Raw genomic sequence first — 23820 nt, 5'->3', positions numbered from 1 at the left:
AGTAAGTTTTAGAACATGTTAAATGCAAATCCAATGAAGAAGGCCTTACAGAGAAAATGACATTTAAGCAGATTTAAAGGAGGTGAAAAAGAGAATCATGCAAGCTTTCTAGAGGAAAAAGGGCTCCCAGATGAGAACGCCACAGGCAATGAAAGACTACAACAAGCAGTCATTAGGGAAATACAAATCAAATACTCATTAGGATGGCTTCCAATACAGTAAAAGACAGTAGCAAGCATTGGCAAGCATGTGGAGAATTGGAGCCCTTGTATATTGTTGCTGAGAATGTGAGATGGTTCAACCACTATGAAAAACTGTATGTAGTTCCTCAAAAATATAACATAGAATAGCCTTATATGATCCGGCAACTCCACTTCTGTATATAGATCCAAAAGAATGGAAACCAGGATCTCAAAGAGATACTCTCTGTGCACTGATACTTGTGCACTGATATTAATAGCAGCATTATTCACAGTAGCTGAAAGGTAGCAGTAACTCAAGTTGCAACCCAAGTGTCCACTGATGGATAAGTGGATAAATGAAATGTGGTATAGACATACAATGGAATATTCTTCAACCTTAGAAAAGAAGGGAATTTTGAGATATGTTGCAATGTGGAAGAACTCAGAGGAAAGTATGCCAAAAGAAATAACCCAGTCACAAAAAGACAAATATTGTATAATTTTGCTTGCATGAGTAGTCAAATCCAGTGTCAAAATTTGCCTTAGATTTTCACAGTACCACTTTGAGTGCTCTGTTGAGAAGAGATTGTCAGGAACAAGAGTGGGGAGAGACCAGCTAATTAAGGGACTCTTACCATAATCTTTGTGAAGATCAAATGCAAAAACCTATGATAAAGGGCTCTGAGGACTCCCAAAAAAACGACCACATGTCTTATGGTCATAACTGTGCACTACAAACTTTCCTACAGGTCCACCAGGGCATCAAGGGAATGGTGCTTGATGAGAATCATAATAACCTTGCAGAGGCTGTCATTTCTGTTAGTGGGATTAACCATGACATCACATCAGGTAGGTGGCCACTGCTTAGTGGGGTGAGAAGGAAGCCTTCATGTCCTCACCTTTTTTCTAACATGATCAGGAGGCCAGTTTGTAAGCCAGTGAGACCAGTAAGGGTGGCAAGGACATTGAAGGTGGAGACAGGAGGAAGGAAGGATGATGGACATAGGGACAGTGAACTTAGAGGCCAGGACTAGGAAGATGTAACTTCTTTTTCAGCATTCAGAAGTCACTGCCCCATACAACTACGTTAGGGGTGTTTTCTGGGTTTGAGGTTATTGGTAGCTCACAAACCGGTGTGAAATGGGGTTGAAAAGAAAAGGACTATAAAACTGACATTTAGTCTTGTCCCTGTCCCAGGCATTTCACTACATCTCCATCCAGGGAAAAGTTAGCAAGGTGCATTCTATAGGCTTGTTGCAGGGCAAGAGTGATGGCAGAGGCAGATCTCGGAAGTGAACTGAAACCTACAATGCTACAGAATATCTCATGGTGCAGGTGTTGCAAACTACCCCAGACAAATTTGATAATGCACAACTCAGATTTTTTCTTTTTCTCTTTTTTTGATGTTTTGGTTTTAATGTAGAGCAGTAGCTTACCAATGCTCAGGGGTGGGTAAAATCTGTCTATCTCCCACAACCTCTATACAAGCAAGGCTCAGCCACATTTTATCGCACTGATGCTTATTATCACACAGGCATCTTACAGTTCAGACTTATAGTCTGTTTAAACTGGATGAAATCTCAACTTAAAGGAGATAATTAATATTATTAAAGGTTGATCCCAGCACATCTTACATGAAAGTTTCATTCAAGGCAAAAGGAGCAACATTCTAAAGGCAGGATTCTCTATCCTCAGAGTCGAGCCTCAGACAGCCAGAATCCTCCATACCAGTGGCTGGACCCAAGACTGTTTAGGCATCAAATCTTGGGCATTCCTCTGAACTTCACAGTTTGCTAGATTTTTATACCTTATTCATGCATAGACAGGGAATGTCTCTGAAACATTCTAGCCAATCAATATATATTGAATACCACTAATTCCACCCAGAAGAGCCCACTTTCGACACTCATTATGCTAAATTAACAAATTACTCATTTCACCATCAAAAAAGCTCATTGCCTGACATTCATTATGCTGCTTAGAAGAGCATCTAGTGTTGATTACATAAAAAGATAGCTAAAGCCCTTGTAATAGCTGTATCTGGAATTGGGCCTTTCTGATATAATGCTAGCTAACCATTCCTGGCTGTAAGTCCCCAATTAAGAAAATGACAGCCCCTGGGGTATAACTTATACTACCCAATATATGCATAATAACTCACTGCATTTGCTAAAGTATTTTAAAAGAAATTACAGACATTTAATAGGGGACAGAGAAGAGACTTCCTTAATATTTATAGTCTGTATTATTCTTAATTACATTTATTATTTCAATTATTCATTGTTGTACACTTAAAAGAAATTTTAAGGGCATGATCACAACTGATTCTAAAGAGATACAAAGGGCAGCCCCGGTGGTGCAGCGGTTTAGCGCTGCCTGCAGCCTGGGGTGTGATCCTGGAGATCCAGGATCGAGTCCCACATCGGGTTCCCTGCATGGAGCCTGCTTCTCCCTCTGCCTGTGTCCCAGCCTCTCTCTCTCTCTCTCTTTCTCTCTCTCTCAATAAATAAATAAATAAAATAAAATAAAAAAATATAAAGAGATACAAAGTCATGAACCAAAATCTATATCCTTGCCATAGAAAAATAAGCTTTATTTTGGTTTTATTTTCCCTTTGTTTAGAAGATGATAGAAGAAATATTAAAAATAGAATTCTCAAAATCAGAACTGCAGTGGTCATTTAGTCCAGCCCTCCCACTTAGTATAAGGTTACACACATACAACACCACTGAAGCTAGTTTTCGAACCCAGGGCCATGATGTCCATTAGTGTAGAGCCATGTCCATCAGTGCAGGTTGTGCACTGCACAACTATGTGGCTTTTCTGGAAATGCTCATTCATTCTCTACTTCAGTGCTCACAATTTCATAATGTAGCCCATTTCTTTTTTGATAACTCTATTTGTCACAGTAGTTTTGCTTCTGTCTAGCAAAAATCTTGATCCTACAATTTAAATTCATAGTTCTCGTTCTTATTTTTTTTAGATAGATGTCATTTCTTCACAGTGGCTTTTCTAACATTGAAACAGAAGTCTCATGTGGTTTCTTTATCATGCAAAACATTCATAGATCTTTCAACCTTTTTCCTAGTGACTCTTTCCTGGATTTGAGTTTGTTTTAAAATACAGAGTATAGAATTAAACACAATACTCTCAATACAGAGCAGTGTAACTTCTACTCCCTATGAGCTGAGAAGCTCATGCTCTTATTATATAAAATAGCCTAAAATTGTTTTCATGTTTCATCATGCTATTTTAAAAAATTAAGCTGTGGTCAGCTAAAACCCTCTGATGGTTTTTCATATCAAGGTCCCAAATGGCAGATTTCTAATCAGCAGACTGAGTTATATTCTTGTAACTTTTAGGTGACCATGGAGATTACTTCCGGCTCCTGCTTCCAGGCACCTACACTGTCACTGCCACAGCACCTGGGTTTGAACCTGAGACAGTGACTGTGACCGTGGGCCCTGGGGAACCAAAACTGGTGAGTTAGGCTGACCTTCACAGAGCACTGTAAAGATCACTTCCAACCTATTGCATGGTTCTAGTCTCTGCTGAGCTTCCTTCTTTCACTTAAAAAAAAAAAAAATCATTGCTCTCATATGCTTGTTTTTCTTCATTTTCCTATTATGCCCTTCCCCCTTCCATTTGGCTTTTTCTCTTTCTTCTGTTTAACATAGCATAATGATGAAAAGCACTATTTTCTTCTAAATCTGGCTCATTTGTCTACAGAGCTTGGACAAATTACCTAATCACTCTTCCTCAATTTCTTCCTCTGTAAATTGGTGATAATAGCACCTCCTTTATAAGAGGTTGGAATGAAAAAGTGCATATAAAGCATTTCGTTTACAGTGACCTATACACTGAAACTCCTCAACAAATGCTGGTTTGTAAATCCCAGAGACCTTGCCCACTTACAGACACCCTAGGGTTGCATGCTTTTGTGCCATCAGCTGAGACTACCACCAGATGGCGTGCTGCCCCCTCCTGGTGCCCTGTGTGCCAGACTTACAGGCCACTCACCTAAGCCAAAGAGCCAGTGGCTCTCCAGTATTCAACTCTCTATGGCTGTCTTCCATAGGAAGGACGGGAAGCAAGGAGCTTTTTGACCTACCGGCTGGACCTTCTTTTCAGCTTTGGTCATATTAGAGTAGGATCAAAGAGCTAAAAAAGCTCAGAGATCATTGACAATAATCTTCAGGTTTCTCAAATGAGGAAAAGGTAATGAGGCAGTTCTATAGACCTTGTTACCCACAAGTCTGCTCTTCCCTAGGACTTCCTCATTCTGTCCAGTTCCTTCTCTATACAATCCTAGAGCTTAGCCAACCCGCTCACCCACTCGCTCCTTTCCCTGTTAACTCTGTGCAGTCAAATACAGTTACAGGTACCATTTACTGAATGGTTTATATGTAGAAGACATGATATGAGAGCTTTCCAGAATGATCTCATTTAACCCTAACAACAGCTCTGTCAGAGGCATGTAAATATTCCCATTTATGGCCAAGGAAACTGAAACATAGAGAAGGTAAGAAGTGTGTCCAATGTCACACAGCCAGTAAAGTGGAGCCACCACTGGAACCTCTCTTGGGCCTCCAGGGCTACCTTCTTAGCCAGTGTGTTACAGTGCCTCATGCTAAGCTTACAACCCATGTTTGTAATCCATTATTTTAACACAAGGATTTGAATAAAGAGTTCTTTACATCCTCTGAAAAGTCTTCTGAAATTTCTAGATAGTTCCCCCATCCCTCTCCTCCCTCTATTCCTAGCTCCGACACATTATAAACTACTTCTACTTGTAGATGCAGGGAACAAAGAGTAACTGTGGCAGCCTGTTATCTGCTCTTCCCAGTTTCCCAACCAACTTTCTCTCCCCACCCCCCCTTTTTTTTTAATAATAAATTTATTTTTTATTGGTGTTCAATTTACCAACATACAGAATAACACCCAGTGCTCATCCCGTCAAGTGTCCCCCTCAGTGCCCGTCACCCATTCACCCCCACCCCCCCGCCCTCCTCCCCTTCCATCACCCCTAGTTCGTTTCCCAGAGTTAGGAGTCTTTCTGTCTCCCTTTCTGATATTTCCCACACATTTCTTCTCCCTTCCCTTATATTCCCTTTCACTATTATTTATATTCCCCAAATGAATGAGAACATACAATGTTTGTCCTTCTCCAATTGACTTACTTCACTCAGCATAATACCCTCCAGTTCCATCCACGTTGAAGCAAATCCCACCCCCTTTTTTTAATTTAAAATCAACCTAAGGGGACGCCTGCATGGCTCAGTGGTTGAGTGTCTGTCTTTGGTTCAGGGCCTGATCCCAGGATCCGGGATCAAATCCCACATCAGGCTCCGAGCAAGGAGCCTGCTTCTCCCTCTGCCTAGTCTCTGCTTCTCTCTATGTCTCTCATGAATAAATAAACAAATCCTTAAAAAAAATAAAAATAAAAATGAAATCAACTTAATTAACATATAGCATATTATTAGTGTCAGAGGTAGAATTTAGTGATTTATCAGTTGCATATAACACCCAGTGCTCATTACATCATGTGCCCTCCTTAATGCCCATCACCCAGTTAGTTACCCCATCTCCCCATCTACCTCCCCTTGATCAACCCTCGGTTTGTTTTCCTAGAGTTAAGAGTCTTATGGTTTGTCTCTGTCTCTGATTGTTTTATTTGATTTTTTCTTTTCCTTCCTATATGTTCATCTGTTTTGTTTCTTAAATTCCACATATGAGTAAAATAATATGGTATTTGTCTTTCTCTGATTGACTTATTTTGCTTAGCATGATACACTCTAATTCCATCCACGTCATTGCAAATGGCAAGATTTCATTATTTTTGTTGGCTGAGTAATATTCCATTATAAACATATACCATATCTTCTTTATCCATTCATCAGTCTCTGGGCTCTTTCCATAGTTTGGCTATTGTGGACATTGCTGCTATTAACATTGGGGTGCAGGTGCCCTTTGGATCATTATGTTTGTATCTTTGGGGTAAATACCTAGTAGTGCAATTGCTGGGTCATAGGGTAGATTTATTTTTAACTTTTTGAGGAAGCTCCATACTGTTTTCCAGAGTGGCTGCACCAGCTTGCCTTCCTACCAGCAGTGTAAGAGTGTTCCCCTTTTTCCGCATCCTTACCAGCATCTGTTGTTTCCTGACCTGTTAATTTTAGCCATCCTCATGGTGTGGTGATATCTCATTGTGGTTTTGGTTTGTATTTCCCTGATGCCCAGTGATGTTGAGCACTTTTTCATGTGTCTGTTGGCTATTTGAATGTCTTTTTTGGAGAAATGCCTGTTCATGTCTTCTGCCCATTTCTTGACTGGATTATTTTTTAGGTGTTGAGTTTGGTAAGTTCTTTATAGATTTTAGATTCTAGTCCTTTGTCTGATAAGAAATTTGCAAATATCAGGGCACCTGGGTGGCTCAGTCAGTTAAGCATCTGCCTTCGGCTCAGGTCAGGATCCCAGGGTCCTAGGATGAGCTCCCTGTTCAGTGAGGGGCCTGCTTCTCCCTATCCCTCTGCCCCCTCCTTGTGCTCTCTCTCTCTCTCAAATAAATAAAAGCAAAGCAAAACAAAACCCAAACAAAAAAAAAATTGCAACATTTTCTCCCATCCCTTTTTCTTGTTCTACCCAAAAATCAAATGACTGATCTGCAGCCACATGTGTGAGCCCTGCATTACAAGTGGTTTTCAAAGCCGGATGCAAACAACTGCAAGTCCACAAAAGTAATATATTCTACTTCAGAAGATTTCATTTCCTTTGTGATATAGCCTTTAAATAAATTAACATAACCTATCATTATGTCAAATATAACTCAGAAAGAAAAAAAATAGTCTTTTGTATATAATTCCCAGATTGAAAAACAACTAAGAACCCATTTGTTAATCACAGTAGAATCTATCTCTCTTTTCATTTTCTTAAAATATTTTATTTATTTACTCATGAGACACAGAGAGAGAGAGGCAGAGACACAGGCAGAGGGAGAAGCAGGCTCCATGCAGGGAGCCCGACGACATGGGACCCCGGTCCCCAGGATCACGCCCTGGGCTGAAGGTGGCGCTAAACCACTGAGCCACTGGGGCTGCCCCTCTCTCTTCATTTTAAAGCAGAGATCCATCTGGCTGGGGGGTGGGGGGAGATTATTTACTAGAGGCCTTTCATGTTACAGTTAAGACTCCTTCAAAGATCTTCCAGAGTCATCCGGTGTCCTCTTTGCTTTTCTCCACAGCCTGCCAGATGTCAGCCTCCATTCCTTCTCTCTCTCTCTCTCTCTCTTTCTCTTTCCTAGATCTCTGAATTACCATATACAAAATGATAATGATATAGTACAGTTTGCTCTGAGTTCCTCTACTTTGGGGAACTAGCAGAAAAGCTGGCTGTGGATTTTTGTGGAAGAGGCAGAAAATAACCCCATGGAGAGCTCTCTTGCCTATTTTTCAACTCCCAGCTGGCTTCAGCAGCTCAAATGGTTCCAAGAGCCTAAAAGCCAAGGATCCCTCAAGGGAGTGTGGTTAGAACACTGTGCCACTCCCTCTTCCTCGGATGGTTCCACAGCCAGCAGATCCTACACTTGTCAGAATTATCTTTACATCTGCATGCTATGGCCAGAGGGGAAGTTTCAGTGTATTGCTGGAAAGGATGCACTCATTGTACATGGAAATTTGGAATTTAGGAATCCATCTAATAATCTGTATCATTTCTACTATCTATATTTTCAAGCATTTATGGCAGCAGGTTTAGATCTGAAGGTTGAGGTATTCATTGGCATGCCAGAGCACAATGCCTGTGATTCACACATTGGCGTGAAGGGGATTATTATGGCACCGTCAATCATAGCTCCTGTCCTAAGTAGTAATATTAGTGAAATTGTTATTTGAGATGCAGATGTAATTTTCTTCTAATCCTTATAAAACAAATGTATATTAAGTTAATTCAGCTATATATATATATATATATATATATATATATATATATATATATATATATATTGATGTATATATCACTAGTGATTATGAACCACTTCTTGGAATTGTCAGCCACGCCTGATACTACCAGTGCTGCTGAAATCATGCTCCTTGGTCCCCTGCCCTCAGGACCTGGAACTGTGGTGAAACCAGGTCCAAACAGGTTTTCCCCAATTTCTATTCCAGGGTATAGGAAACTGACTACTTTACTTTCCTAGCTGCTGCTTTTTTTTCTTCCAGGTTAACTTCCATCTCAAGAGAAGCATGCCTCAAGCAACCCCTACCAGGAGAGTTCCCAACTCAGGACATGAAGGCAGAGTCTTACCAAAGAAAGTGCAGCCCCGGGTCAGCTAGAAAAGAAGAGATGGAGATGAAGCAGCCCCAGAGAGTCCCTACCTGAAATCCCCAGTGCTGGGGCCACACGTTAGAAAGGCTTGTTCCTGCTTTCCCATCAGATGAAGCTTTCTATTTTGTTATCTGGGACATATTTAAACATAAATATATTCAGAACAATTCAGAATGGTCTCTGTTTCCAGGGTTAGCCCTCTGTTGTGGCAGTGAATCCATTCAGCAGTATTCAGTAAGATTTTCCTATTCTGGGGGAATGGTTTGGCTCCAGAAGTCTCCAATGCCAGTCCACACTGCATCTAGAGGCCAGTTCCGGCTGGTTGGCCACTCTACTTCCAGAGTCTATCATCAAGCCTGCAACATAGCAGGCATTCAAGGGAGATTTCTGAAGGAATGGCTGAAAGGCTGACATGATTCTTAATTGATGCTGTTCCCATAGCAAGACAAAGTGACCAAGTCTTCTGAAATCCCAGAGGGCTATTTCAACAATAAACAATAGTTTCTCAATAAGAAAAGGATTTCATTCACAAATGCCTAGATACTGCCACTTATTGTCATACATGGGCATTTTACACAACATGGAGCTTTCAAAACATTTTCTGGGTTTGTAAGTGTGATGTAAATGACTCTATGGAATGACTTTCCTGTCCCTGTGCCAGTGACACCCAGCAATGTCCACCTTGCTGAGTTCCCCAGAACCCATTTGTACTAAAAATGTTACTGAGGAAGAAGATGTTAGTAAAGATTTTGAAGAGATATGTAATCACAAGCACACAAGTTCATAAGCTGCCATTGGGTATGTTGGGGTTCCTGCCCTTGGGGCTTGGTGAGGGTTCTTTGCCATGTACCCCGTTTCAGAGCCCTGCCTCGGTGAAACAGGGCAAGCTCCAGTTTCCTCCACTTGTTCCACATCCCCTCACTCTGTCAACCTCCCCGACCCCGGCCTCTGACTAACTGACTGACTGACTAACATTGAATTATTTTGCTCCTTTCAACAGATATTCCCACACTTATCAGAAGACAAAAGGTGCCTTAGCTGTGACAACCACCCTCTTCAGGAGGCCTATCAAGACTAGGATTAACACATGATTTATTTTTCTGTTACTTTAGCTATCTCTCAATCTGTGGTCAAAAGGAAAACAGAAAAAAATCTATTTTTTCTCATTTAAAAAGAGAATACTCTCCTTAGATGATTTTTTTAAAAGATTGATTGATTGATTGATTGATGAGAGACAGAGAGAAAGAGAGATTGAGGCAGAGACATAGGCAGAGGGAGAAGCAGACTCCCTGCAAGAAGCCCAATGCGGGACTCCATCCTGGATCCTGGGATCACGTCCTGAGCCGAAGGCAGATGTTCAACTGCTGAGCCACCCAGGTGTCCCTCCTCAGATGATTTAATGCTTTCTCTACATTTTTCCTTTCTTCCCAATTTGACTCCCATATTCCTTGGTTCTCCTTTTGTTTTTATAAAGCAGCAGCTTCTTGAGAGACTCAGAGGAACTTTATGCCTGAGGTTTTCATGTGCACTTGATTTTCCCAGACTGTCTGAATATCATTTGCTTTGTTTTCAGGTTCCCTGGTACATACATAGTTACTTAGCAAAGCTGATGTTTGCAAAGTATAGTCATGGTGTTTTCCATGACACAGCCACATACTCTCGTACATTCATCACCCATCCATTCATTCAGGTGAAATTTATGAGTCCTTGCTCAATGTAGAAAAAAAAGATACAGCTCATGATCTTGGGCAGCTACAGTCTAATTGGGAAGATAATAGGTCATTACACCGCATTGTGATGATTGCTCTGATTCAGTAGGGAGGTAGGGAGCCTGTGGGAAGGTCCCTACTATGGTCTTGGGAGGATCAGGCAGGAAAGGCATCCGAGCTAGTGAAGTCTAAGGTGAGATGTAATAAGGTCAGATAAAGAGGCATAGACCAAGAGGAAGGAAATGGGGAGCAAGTGAGGTGGCAGGGTGAGGGACTGAGCAAGGGGCCAAAAGCTGAAGCCAATGGGGTGGGGAGGAACAGATCATGAAGGACCTTTGAACCATATCATGGGGTTTGGACTTTATCCTGGGAAGGACAAGGAGCCATTGAAGGATTCCACTCAAGGAGTGGCAGGGATCAGATTTAGAATGATTACCCTGGCTATAGCCATAAGAACAGTTGGCTGTAGCCAGAGCAAGACTGAGTCAGTGAGTAACCAGTTAAAAGCCAGCTGAGAAAACAGTCTGAACCTGGGCAGGGCAACATGATAGGGAAACAAATCAGTCATTTTAGCTTAATCAAAAGGAAGATTATCCAGGGTGGGCCTGACCTAATCAGATGAACCCTTTAAAAATAGTTTATCGGGATCCCTGGGTGGCTCAACGGTTTAGCGCCTGCCTTCGGTCCGGGGCATGGTCCTGGAGTCACGCAATCGGGTCCCGCGTGGGGCTTCTTGCATGGATCCTGCTTCTCCCTCTGCCTGTGCCTCTGCCTCTGTGTGTGTGTGTGTCTTTCATGAATGAGTAAATAAAATCTTTTTTAAAAAATGAAAAAAAAGGGCAGCCCCAGTGGCGCAGCGGTTTAGCGCCGCCTGCAGCCCAGGGTGTGATCCTGGAGACCTGGGATCGAGTCCCGCGTTGGACTCCCTGTGTGGAGTCTGCTTCTCCCTCTGCCTGTGTCTCTGCCTCTCTCTCTCTCTCTCTCTGACTCTAATAAATAAATAAATCTTAAAAAAAAATCTAAAAAAAACAAAAAACAAAAACAAAAACAAAAAAACAGTTTCTCTGACTGCCTGCAGAGGAAGAAACCAGACAGGTAGCTTATGAACTACCTATGGGGAGGAGCATCCCCTAGAAATTGAGAATGTTCCCAGCCAACAGAGAGCAAGAAAATGGGGACCATAGTCATACATCACAAGGAAATGAATTATGCCAATAATCTGAATGAGCTTGGGCCAACACCTAACTGCAGTCTTGTGAGACTGGAGCAGAGGACCCAGCCAATCCATGCCCAGACTCCTGACCATAGAAACTGCGACATAATACGTTTGTGCTGTTTTAAGTCTCTAGTTTGTTATGCAGTAATAGATTTGTTATGCAGTAATAGAAAAAGAATACATAAACTCATTTTTTTTCTGAAAATTGGGTTGGATATAAATAGGTAAAACACAACTAGTTGTAATCATCATACTGAGAAGTAGAGCTGATGTGCTCACCCCTCAAGTGAACATATGTAAAACGAAGCACAGGAAAAAACAAAAAGATAACTCTTTTTAAATAAGAGGGCTGATGTAGTCACCTTTACCCAGGAGGTGACTGTGACATTTTCTCTCTCTAAAGGGACATGTCTCTGACAGCAGGGACTTTAGCCCTTGGGTAACTGTAGTGTCTTGCCTCAAATATTTCCCATTATTTGTACCAAATTGCTTGTCACTAGACTGTGAACATGCACCATTGGCATAAAAAGTAAAACAAAAGAAAATGTAAAGGATCTCCAGAGACTTTATAGACAGAATTGTTCTCCAAATAAAGGGTCTCCTCCCTTTTCCAAAGGACCAAAAATCCATAAACAATGTGCAACATCACAAGCTCTTCCATCCACCTTCAGGACACTTTGAAGGAAAAGCAAGAGCAGGAGCCCTCCTACATAGCCAAACACTTTGAAATCTTATTCTAAAAAGGTAAGATCCGAATACAGTAGTGTCAAGGTTTTTTTTTTTTTAAGGTGGAAAATGGATTTTTAAAAAAGATTTTATTTGACACAGAGCAAGCACAGCAGGGAGAGTGAGAGAGGGAGAAACAGGCTCCTCCCTGAACAAGGAGCCTGAGGCCGGGCTTGATCCCAGGGTCCTGAGATCATGACCTGAGCCAAAGACAGACCCTTAACTAACTGAGCCACCCAGGCTCCCCAGTAGTGCCATGTTTTTACCTGTTAAAATCCAGGATATGAATTCATAGCAGTTAATTTATTGATTTGCTCCTCTGACAAAAGTTAAGTCCCATTTATGAATCAGACCCTGTGATAAGAGTATGGAAAACAGTGGGTAAACCAAAGAGATGCAGTTCCTACCTTTTTGGAGTTAGAGGGATGTAGAGGAAGAGAAAACAAAACAAATTAATAAGCACATTAAAAGAATTAGTATCTGAGAAGATGCTAAGAGAGGAAATGCCAGTGGGGTCTATTTGAGATAGGATGGTAACGGACAATTTCTCTGAAGAAGGGATGTATAAAGGATAAGAAAAGGGAAGACTTACAGAGAATAGGAATAAAGGTTTCAGGTAGAAGGAAGAGTAAGCCCAAGGACTTTGTGGCAGGAAAGAGCCTGGCTGGTCCTAGTCGCATTTCTTTCTAAGGGTGTGTGTGTGTGTGTGTGTGTGTGTGTCTGTGTGTGTTTAGCTTCCCAGTGTAGGATCTAACATGCTAGAAGCCTAACCCAGCATAGGTTTAAGACACAGCATAGCATTCAAACCACACTGAGTCTAGTCATAAGCGAACCAATAAGATTCACTTTTTCCGTGGTTGCAGGAAACACCCCAACCCGACCAACCATCTCAAAAACAAGGATCAAGAAAGTAGGGCAGCACGGCTTGGGACAAATCTGCCGTCAGACATCAAAGTCCAGAGCATCATCTTCATATATGTGGCATTATGATTTGTCTAAGACACACGTTCTCAGCACACATGCTACACGATACTTCATCATGTCCATGTCTGCCTGAAATATTACTTCATTTCTACTTTAACACTAAGCTTATTCTGGCTATGAAACCATGAGTAAACATTCCCCTGGGCAAATGCCTAAGAAAACATCAATTCTCTCTCTCCTCCCAAAAGTTAAATTCCACTATTTATAAAGGCTTTTTTTTTCTCTCACTTTTTCCTATTCCTCCCTTCAGTGAATGTGTTGCCCTGCTCCCTCTCATGGATCACTCCTTCTGCTACCTCCATTCTATTCACTTCCTACCAGGCCCTGAACCCCTTCACCCTCATCCCATCAAGGCCTTGGTACACAAGGGATGTAGTAGCATCACTCAGAAGAGGGGCTCCTGAAGCCATTACAGAACAGGTGACAAGCAGCCAAGGGAAGCCCTCGAGGTGCTGCTTTTTTCTACTGTGACTCGCTGCTTCCCATTGCAGTCCCTGGGAAGAGGCAAATAAAATCATCACTTGGATCCATGTCTACCCCCGGAGGGACGAAAGACCTCTGACTTGCTTTTAGAGTCCCATGTGAGGCCTTTGGAATGAAGAGTCCTTCCTGGGCATTAGATCAAAGGAGTTGAGTTTGTTGTCTTAATGCTTTCTGGAATCAGATGAAGTATAAATAAAGAAAAGGACCATAATTTTTAACATATATATAAATACTATATTTTATACACTGTAGTTTATAGCGGACTTTTATTTCACAGGCTGATAGAAAACATTTTGCAGTGGAGGGTGCTATGGGCTGGATGCCTGTATCCTCCCCACAATTCAGATTTTTAATTTGAAGCCCTAATATGATGGCATTTTGAGGTGGAGCCTTTGGGAGGGAATTAGGACACGAAGGTGGAGCCTCCACTGTGGGATTCATGTCCTTATAAGAAGAGGAAGAGAGCTACCTTTTCTCTCTCTCTGCCATGTAGCCTACAATAAGAAGGCCATTTACAAGCCAGGAAGGAGGTTCTCTCTGGAATCGGCATGGCCGACATGCTGACGGCAGACTTCCCAACCTCTAGAACTGGGAGAAATAAGCATTTGTTGTTTAAGCCTATGATAATTTGTTATAGCAGCTGGAGCAGACTAAGACAAAGGATAGATAGCCCACTAACTTTCTCATTTTCTATTAAGGACAAGTAGAAAAAAAAAAAAAAGGACAAGTAGAAAAATACAATTGCTATCTATTATTGCCATCAATTCATAAATGTTTTAATGCCTAAAATTAAGAATGATAAAATGTCAGGATAAAGAGTCTTATAAATCATATTGTTTTTTCTCACTTTGTTAGGAAACAGTAAATGTTTTATCTTGGGTTGGCATTTGTGAACCAGTAGTTTAAAGATGGGACCTTGGCTCATAAAGCTAAAAATTTATAAGAGGAGTTTTCAGGCATGTCTGGATCCAGGTGCCCCAATTATGTGGTCTGGACTCTTTCTCCATTTCTTGATTTCATTATCTTCAATGGTGACTTCATTCTCACGTGCACTCTCCCCATGAGGGGACCAGATGTCCATCAGGAGCTTCAAGCTTGTATTTTTACCAGCCTAGCAACAAACCATTGATTCTTGGACCTGACTCTAAATAGCACAAACTGGGTCGTCTGCCTGTCTCTAAAACCATCATAGTGACTCTGGTCATTCTGGGGTCATATGCCCAACTCCTGGATGGCAGAAGTGGGCTAAGGGTGGCTTATAATATATTTGACCCTTGAACAACATGGGGACTTGGGGTGCCAACCCCCGCTGGCCCTGTGCAGTTGAAAATCGTGTATAACTTTTGACTTCCCAAAAGCTTCACTACTAATAACCTACTGTTGACCGAATGCTTTACCAATGCAATAGTTGTATTATGATATAATAGTCATGAATTAACATGTATTTCATATATTTTACATATTATATACTGTATTTTCACAATAAAATAAGCCAGAGGGGGAAAAACATTAAGAAAAATCATAAGGAAGAAAAAGTACATTTACAGTACTATACTGGATTTATAGAAAACGATCTGCATATAAGTGGACCCATGCAGTTCAAATGTATGTCGTTAATATGTCAACTCTATAGGAGAGTTGGTTCAGGAGAGTTGGTTCCTATTAAAAAAAAAAAAAAATTAAACTGTTTCAGATAATGAAGAATCAATGATTATAGACAAAACAAAAGAGCATTGCAATTTTATTAAATTCAAGCACCTTTTTGATTTTACTATAATACTTTTTTTTTCTATAATACTTTTTTAAAAAAGATTTTATTTATTTATTCATGAGAGACAGAGAGGCAGAGACAGAGGCAGAGGAAGAAGCAGGCTCCAAGCAGGGAGCTCGATGTGAGACTTGATGCTGGGACTCCAGGATCATGCCATGAGCCAAAGGCAGATGCTCAACTGCTGAGCCACCCAGGTGTCCCATTTTACTAAAACTCTTAACTCAAGTGAATTCAATCATTCAACAAACGGTTATTAAATACATCTCCGTGTGAGGCACTTTGATAGGCAATAAGGATACAAAGATCAATTCACAGTCCCTGCCTTCAATCAACTCACCATCTGTGAGGAGAGTGAGAGGTTGACACATTTTACAATAGTATGTGAAGCAATTGAGGTCAGTCTTATCAAAGGCCAAAGAATCATAATCCACATTGTCATTTAGTCCCCTACTTTGTTTGGCTAATGTAGACCTGACTTAGTACAGTATGAAGTCAGATGACTTTCCTATGAGACAATGTCCACTAATTCAAACAGATAATTATCATATAGGAGGTGGGAGTGTGGGGGAATGTGAACTTGACCACAGAACAACAAGAAACAGCAACGTGGCACAGCTGCTTAAACAGGCAATGCATTCCCAGACTGCGCTAGGAAAAGCACTGCATTACATCAAAAGAATTCAGTCCCACAGGCCCCACGGGGGTCAGGCTTCCTCTGGAGTGTGGTGTACAGTTGCTGGCACATTTCCAGGAAAGACATTAAAGGTCATGACATCACTAAGCCTCATGGAAGCACCAGGATACAATATTGCCAAGGGAAGACAAACATGACCAATTCAGAGCGAAGTTTTGAAATCAGTTAAATGGGAAGCCCACATTGCACAATGGAAAGACTTTGATGCTGGCAGATGGTGGTTTGGATCCTAGCTTTGTCCTTTACAAGCTCTGTTTTCTTGGGCAAATCAGATATTTCCCAAGGTATGTGTAAAGAATCATGGGTAGTACTCAAGATATTCTTCAGGATAATTCAGATAGTGCAGAAGCCAATTTTGAGTTATGCTCTGATCAAATTATCACTTAATGAAAAATCACTTAGTGAAAACGTTGTTCTCCTATCAATTTCTTTAGATCCTTCACTGACAAATCCAGAATATGTCAAGCAGAAAGTTTCTGTTTGGTTCTAACTTTTTAACACTGGCTAGTTTCATTTTTTAACAAACACAGAGCAGACCTCAAGCTCAGAATTAGAATTTACTAGCAGTTTTATTTCCACTGTATTTATTTTAAAGATTACCTTCTATGAATTACAGTCTATACTGGCTTTGCACTTGTGGGAGTGGCACAGTTTCCCTTAAAAACAAAGTGAGTAATTTAAATAAAAATAATAAAAAAGAAATAGCAAGGTGGTATGCCATTTAGTCAAGAATTATGATTTTTTTGAGAGTACCAGATTACAGCAAAAGTGGCATAGTAATGATTAAAGTATGGGAGGTGTGGGAAGCACTAGGCAAGCAAGCTACTCAACCCCACTGAGCCTCAGTGCCTCATTTACAACCTAAGGATTACAATAATTACCTGGCTGGATTGTTGTCATGATACATCCTAGGAAAAAACAACCAATATTATTTGGAAAAGGAAAAGACAGCTTTGGTTATCTTGTTATGTCTACATTAATGAAAGTAGACAACTAGGAAAAGAAAAGAAAGATGACTTATAAAGGTGATTTATAAATTTATAAAATATCTTGTAAAAATTATTGATTCTATTCAAATGGAGAATTTATTTCTTAGGGTAATAAATATTTTTCTGACCAATAGAAGAAAGAAAAGATAATATATGGTAGGCTCTTAACTGAAGGCCAGGTCTCCATAAACATTTACTATAAAATTATCTTCTTGGGGCCCCTGGGTGGTTTAATCAGTTAAGTATCCAACTCTTTTTTTTTTTTTTTTTAAGATTTTATTTATTCATGAGAGACAGGAAGAGGCAGAGACATAGGCAGAGGGAGAAGCAGGCTCCCCATGGGGAGCGTGATGTGGGACTCCATCCCAGGACCCCGGGAGCACAACCTGAGCCACCCAGGTGCCCCAAGTGTCCAACTCTTGATTTCCACACAGGTCATGATCTCAGGGTCTTGAGAAGGAGCCCTGTCAGGTTCCTTTCTCAGTGGGTAGGCTGCTCAAGATAATCTCTTGCCCTCTCCCTGTGTTCCTCCCCCCACCCTGCACTCTCTGTCTCAAATAAATAAATCTTTAAAAAATAATAAAATTATCTTCAGCTTCCCTTTTCCTTTTCCATTATCTCCTTCCAGATCCCCAGAGATCTCTCTTGTCTCCTCATGAAAATGGTAAAAGATAGAATAATGTCACTTAGATATAGCTTGATGGATTCACAAAAGAATGAGTTTTCCCCAAGTATTACCTCAACTAGGCACTTGCATTTTATTTTTTTAATTTTATTTTAAAAAATTAAAAATTTTTTTCTTTATTTTTTTCTTTTTAGTTGGAGTTCAATTTGCCAACCTATAGCATAACACCCAGTGCTCATCCCTCCAGGCACTTGCATTTTAAGGTAGATATGTTTACCTATTTGATTTTCCCTTTAATTTATAAAGAATCCGGAGAGGCGGCTGCAGCGCCGAGCCAGCGGAGGAGGCAAGAGGCGGCGGGCGAGGCGGGCCTGGCCGGGGTCACCACCGTCCAGGCGGGGAAGCGCCAGATCAGGTTCCCAGGAGCACGCGGAGGACGCAGAGGCCCGAGCGCCCGCAGCCCGGAGTGGAGCGGGAGAGCGGGGCGGGCGGCCCGGCCGGGACCAGGCTGGGCTGAGGCTGAGGCTGAGGCTGAGGCTGAGGCTGAGGCTGAGGCCGAGGCGGCCTCCTTGAACCGTAGGATCCAGCTGGTTGAAGAGGAGCTGGACCGCGCCCAGGAGCGCCTGGCCACGGCCCTGCAAAAGCTGGAGGAAGCGGAGAAAGCTGCTGATGAGAGTGAGAGGGGTGTGAAGGTTATTGAGAACCGAGCCTTGAAAGATGAAGAAAAGATGGAACTCCAGGAAATCCGACTCAAAGAGGCCGAGCACCTTGCAGAAGAGGCAGCCGGGAAGCATGAAGAGGTGGCTAGGAAGCTGCTGATCGCTGAGGGGGACTTGGACGCACAGAGGAGCGAGCTGTCCCGTTGCCGGGAGATGGCTGAGCCATCAGGCTGATGGACCAGAACCTGAAGCGTCTGAGTGCTGCTGCGGAAAGTACTCTCAAAAGGAAGACAGGTATGAGGAAGAGACAGAGATTCTCAGGGATAATAAACTCAAGGAGGCAGAGCCCCGCGCTGAGTTTGCTGAGAGATCGGCAGCCAAGCTGGAGAAGACAATTGAGGATTTGGAAGACAAGCTGAAAGGCACCAAAGAGGAGCACCTGTGTACACAAAGGATGCTGGACCAGACTCTCCTTGACCTGAATGAGATGTAGAGCACCCCAGTCCCACCTGCGGCCGCTCCCCCCTCGGACCCTGACTCGCCTGAGGCCAGCCTGCCTGAAGCTGGCCTTGACACTGAGGGCTGATCTTTAACTGGAAGGCTGCCTTCTCCTCTTGCTGCCTCTCCCACCCCTACCCCTGTGTCTTTTTCACCAAACTGTCTCTGCCTCTCCCTAGAGATTCCAGTTGGGCTTGAGGCTGAGCACCTTTGGGAACAATGGTTAAGGGAATGTGAGCACAATGCAAAGTGTCTTTAAAAGCATGTTGTGATGTACACATTTTTTTAAAAAAGATTTTATTTATTTATTCATGAGAGACACACAGAGAGAGGCAGAGACAGAGGCAGAGGGAGAAGCAGGCTCCATGCAGGGAGCCCAACGTGGGTCTCCATCCCGGATCTCCCGGATCTCCAGGATCAGGCCCTGAGCCAAAGGCAGACGCTCAACCACTGAGCCACTCAGGCGTCCTGTGATGTACACATTCTGTAATTACCTTTTTTGTTGTAGTTATGTAGCGACATTTGTAAAACATTCCAAATAAGTCCACAGTTCTGAAGCAGCAGTCTAACCCCTTCCTCCCATTTGGAATTAACTTTTCAGACTAATGAATACTGCCCTCTCCACAGAGGAGGGAGTGAGCAGGGCCCTGGCTCTCAGCCCTGGCTCTCAGCAGAAAGAGACCCACTCTGGGAGCCTCGTTGCTCTTTCCAAAATACCAGCCAAATTAGAAAGGTGATTCCAGAAGTTGGCCAAAAACGTGTGGCTCAGGGTTTCAGCTTTAAGGTATCTTTGAGCAACATAATGTTTTTTTTTTTTTTTTTTTTTTGCCATCAGATGTGACCAAACAAAAATTAAGATGGACCTCGATCTGAGACCAAATCCTTGTCCTATCTTTGCCCTAACTGCTTACAGAATGGATCATGTTCCCCTTATGTCGAGGTGACCACTTATTTGCTCTCCTGCCTCCTTAAAAGAAAAAAGAAAATTATGTTTGCCACTGATTCAGCCACATGAAACAAACTCATCTGGGTCCAAAGCTGCTGCCTCTAAACGTGCCATCTCATTGTGCTTTGTATCAGTTAGTGCTGGAGAAATCTTGAATAGCTTATGTACAAAACTGTTTTTAAATTTTATATTATTTTGAAACTTTGCTTCTTTAGGGTTGGGGCACATTGACCACCCCGTCTGGCTGAGAACTCTCTACAGTCTGTGGGCTGACAGTGTGTTGATCTTTTAAAAGTTTCTTTCCCTCCCCAGCTCCCCTTTTAGGTGAGGTTTCCATGATGGTCTGTTAGGTGTGCATCCTGCAGCTTATTGGCTTAAAATGTACTCTTCCTTTGGTGGCCTCTCTTTGGGGGCCGATTGAGAGAAAGAAACCAATAGTGCAAACTGTTTTGATACTGAAAATTGACAGGTGTCTTTTTGAAATAAGGAATCAGTCCCTCTGAGGAAAAAGATTATAAAGAATTCCTTATTCCTGGGATCCCTGGGTGGTGCAGCGGTTTGGCGCCTGCCTTTGGCCCGGGGCGCGATCCTGGAGACCCGGGATCGAATCCTACTTCGGGCTCCCGGCGCATGGAGCCTGCTTCTCCCTCTGTCTGTGTCTCTGCCTCTCTGTCTCTCTGTGTGACTATCATGAATAAATAAATAAAATCTTAAAAAAAAAAAAAAAGAATTCCTTATTCCTCATTAAACCAGTTTCAAGCATCTGCAAATAGATAGGAAGAGAGAAAAGCCTGTAGGGAACACCATTTTAATATATAAGAAGAGCCCCGAAGATAAACATGATGGGTCTTTTCTTAGAACTCTGAAGTTTCCTTACAAGTTCTTTCTCTTCTGGGAAAAACAACCTGGGGATTGGCTTTATTCTTGTCCACTGGGATCTAGGCTTCAACGGAACCAAATGGCCTCTGATTTCTTATAGGAACTGGCCTTGCCCTAGCACTAGACACATGCCCTCTCTCCAGAATCCTCCCAACTGTTCTTCCAAGAGAGCACACCTCCCCAGCCCTTCCTTCCTCCATCCAAGCTGAGTCCTCTCCTTTCTATCCTACTGTATCCCAGCACCATTTTGATGAAAGATTAATAACATTTCCAAGTGAATGTTTCTTCCTTCTCTGACATCTTAGAATGCAAATCTGTGACTTTTATCATAAAGACATTAAAACATATCTTTGATGTGGGAAACAAAGGCAGAAGAGATGTTATTAAATTTCCTTACTACCTACAGCCCATGGACAAGTCCTTGAAACAGGTAGAGTGACATTTGTCTAGGGACTTAACTACCTTGATGTTAATACTTTGCTAAGGGCAAAAGGCAATCTTAGCCTGCCCACCCCCCCATCCTGTAAATCTACTTTAACATACAAAAATTCCTTTGGAAACGTCCTCTATCTTTACCCCCCAAGATATGTATTGGCAATCATATGACCCACCTATATTCATCTGAAAGATATCAAGAGTGTCATGACTGAGTTTTTACTAAACAGTAATAAATGACTTTTTCCTAACAATAGCTAGCCCCCTCAGGATCCTGGAAACCTTGTTTTCAAAATATCTGGGAGGCTTCCACTGTCCCTGACCCCCTCTCAGCTTGAAAGTTTATAATGGGCCACTCCTCGTGACCCCAGTGCAAGCAGCTTTCGGCCCATGGATCCTGTAGTGTTTTAATAAAATCACCTTTTTGCACCAAAGACCTCTCAAGAATTCTTTCTTGGCTATCAGCTCAGGACCTCATCAACATTCAAAAACTACATCATCTTTAATAATAGAAATAGGAATATATTATTTTATCTGCACTTTTGTTTTTTTAGTGCTGGCCCCCTGGGTATTCAAAGACTGACAGATGACTCGCACCACGAGCGAGGCCAGCTTAGTTTCATTTCAGCAGTTTACTACTCTCATCAGCTTGCCATCACTAGCAACAGCTTGTGGCTGAGACATGATACATTCCAGAGGGAAGCCAGGGGGAGTTGGCTTTGATTTGGGGCCAAGCCATGCCAAACTGTTAGTGATGTCGCCCATCATAACAGTGACAGACACTTTAGATGCAGTATGTCCTGACAGGTCGAGTTTACATTTAGACATGAGAAATTAAAAAAAAACAACACACTAGGGGCGCCTGGGTGGCTCAGCCAGTTAAGTGTTTGACTCTATTTGGCTCAGCTTATGATCTCAGGGTAGTAAAGGCTAAGCCCTGTATCTGGCTCCTTGCTGGGCATGGACCCTGCTTAAGATTCTTTCTCCATAAAAAAAAAAAAAAAAAAAAAAAAAAAAAAGATTCTTTCTCCCTCTCCCACTGCCCCTCCTCCCAAGCAAAACAAAACAAAACGACACAACTAAACAGTTTTGATCAATGAGATTAACCAAATAATCAGCAATTGAGCTATTCTGTTTTGACTTGTTGAGGATTATCCAGGAAAAAAGCCAGCCAAGCCTTTTCTTTTTATTTATTTATTTTTAAGATTTTATTTATTTGAGAGTGAGCCAGTGGACATGAGAAGGGGGAGGGGCAGAGGGAGAAGCAGGCTGCCCACTCAGCAGGGAGCCAAAGGGGGTGGGGGAAGGGGGTGGGGGGGAATAGGCGGTAGGTGGGTGAGGAGGGCCCTTGATCCCAGGACCCTGGATTCTCAACCTGAGCTGAAGGCAGATACTTAACCGACTGAGCCACCCAGGCACCCCAGTCAAGCTTTTCCATTTTACTATACAAACAAAGAAGTTTCACACGCATTTGCCTCCATTGATCCTTTTCATTCCAGTCTCTAAAATTTAGGATATTTTATAACGTATCAATATATTGACTGAAAATGAAATTTAAATTCTTTGCTAAGACCCACCAGGACAAGGATGATCTTCACCCCTGTCTGCTTTCCAGTTTCATGTCATAATACTTGCTCTCTGGCTCACACTGGCTTCTGTTCTGATTCTGAAACTTACCAAGTTGTTTTCTACTTCAAGGACTTTGCACCTTCTGTTTCTCCTACCAAAAGTCACTTCCTCAGCTCTTAAATATCTGATTCTTTCTCATCCTTGAGATCCCAAGCAAACATTACAACCCCAGGGACTTACCTGACCACTACTATATTCAGAGAAGCTTCCCACCGCTTACCTAGGACCTTATCAGACCAGATCCTCATCTAAACCACAGAACACAGAAATTATTTTCCCAATTCTCTCAAAAGCTGTATATAACTTACAGCACTTCATGCTGCACAGGAGAGAAGTTAATTCATTACAATTCAGTGACACTAGGGCACTAGGGACTAATTCTCTATGATTTAATCTATCACATCATCTGGTTTATTTCCTTCACAACACTCACCACACCCTGTCATTATTTGGTTTATCATTTATTTATGTATTGTCAATCTAGAAGGTGAGCTCCATGAGGGCAGGAGGCTTGTTGTCTGTCTTATTCAGGCTGAATCCCAAACATACAGTAAGTGCAATGTCTGTTGTGTCACAAATAAACAGTAAATCTTTGTCGATGACTGAAAAAATATTATTTTGCCCTTAATGATTTAGAATCTTTGCCATGCCCTGGAGCAGTGGTTCTTAAACTTCAGTGTACTTAGTAAGGAAGCTTCCTCCAAAGATTCAGATTTAGTCATCAGATCGTTTGGAAATTGACGTTTCAGGTAGAAGAAAAAAAGTTCAGGGCACCTGGGTCACTCCGTTAACTGTCTGCCTTTGGCTTAGGTGATGATTTCAGGGTCCTGGGATAGAGCCCTGTCCCCTGCCCCCCTGCCCCTTTGGGCTCCCTACTCAGCAGGAAGTCTGCTTCTCATCTCTTTGGCCCTCCCCACCAACCCCTCCCTCCCTGTTTCTGTTCTCTCTCTCTCTCAAATAAATAAAATCTTAAAAAAAAAAAAAGTTCAGGGGCGCCTGGGGTGGCTCAGTTGGTTAAGCTTCTGTGTTGTAATCTCAGGGTCCTGGGATCGGGCCCCATGTCAGGCTTCCTG

General features: G+C 42.1%; 1 protein-coding gene and 1 pseudogene across 4 annotated transcripts in view; both read left to right on the top strand.

Moving 5' to 3' along the window:
- CPN1 (carboxypeptidase N subunit 1) overlaps window positions 1–8678 on the top strand; it is a 33653-nt gene extending 24975 nt beyond the window's left edge. For all 4 annotated transcript variants that reach the window (XM_038578510.1, XM_038578509.1, XM_038578508.1 and 1 more), the window contains 3 exons: window positions 932–1031; window positions 3545–3663; window positions 8399–8678. In XM_038578510.1, the coding sequence (XP_038434438.1) occupies window positions 932–1031; window positions 3545–3663; window positions 8399–8512 (333 nt within the window). In that variant the 3' untranslated portion in view covers window positions 8513–8678. The remainder of the gene's footprint in view (window positions 1–931; window positions 1032–3544; window positions 3664–8398) is intronic.
- A 7623-nt stretch (window positions 8679–16301) lies between these two features.
- On the top strand, window positions 16302–19136 carry LOC609121 (annotated as a pseudogene).
- The last annotated feature ends 4684 nt before the right edge of the window (window positions 19137–23820 follow it).

The sequence above is a fragment of the Canis lupus genome, chromosome 28, assembly GCF_011100685.1.
Source record: "Canis lupus familiaris isolate Mischka breed German Shepherd chromosome 28, alternate assembly UU_Cfam_GSD_1.0, whole genome shotgun sequence".
Taxonomy (NCBI): domain Eukaryota; kingdom Metazoa; phylum Chordata; class Mammalia; order Carnivora; family Canidae; genus Canis; species Canis lupus.
The sequence above is the reverse complement of the archived record's forward strand: the minus strand, read 5'-3'. Positions and strand labels throughout refer to the sequence as shown.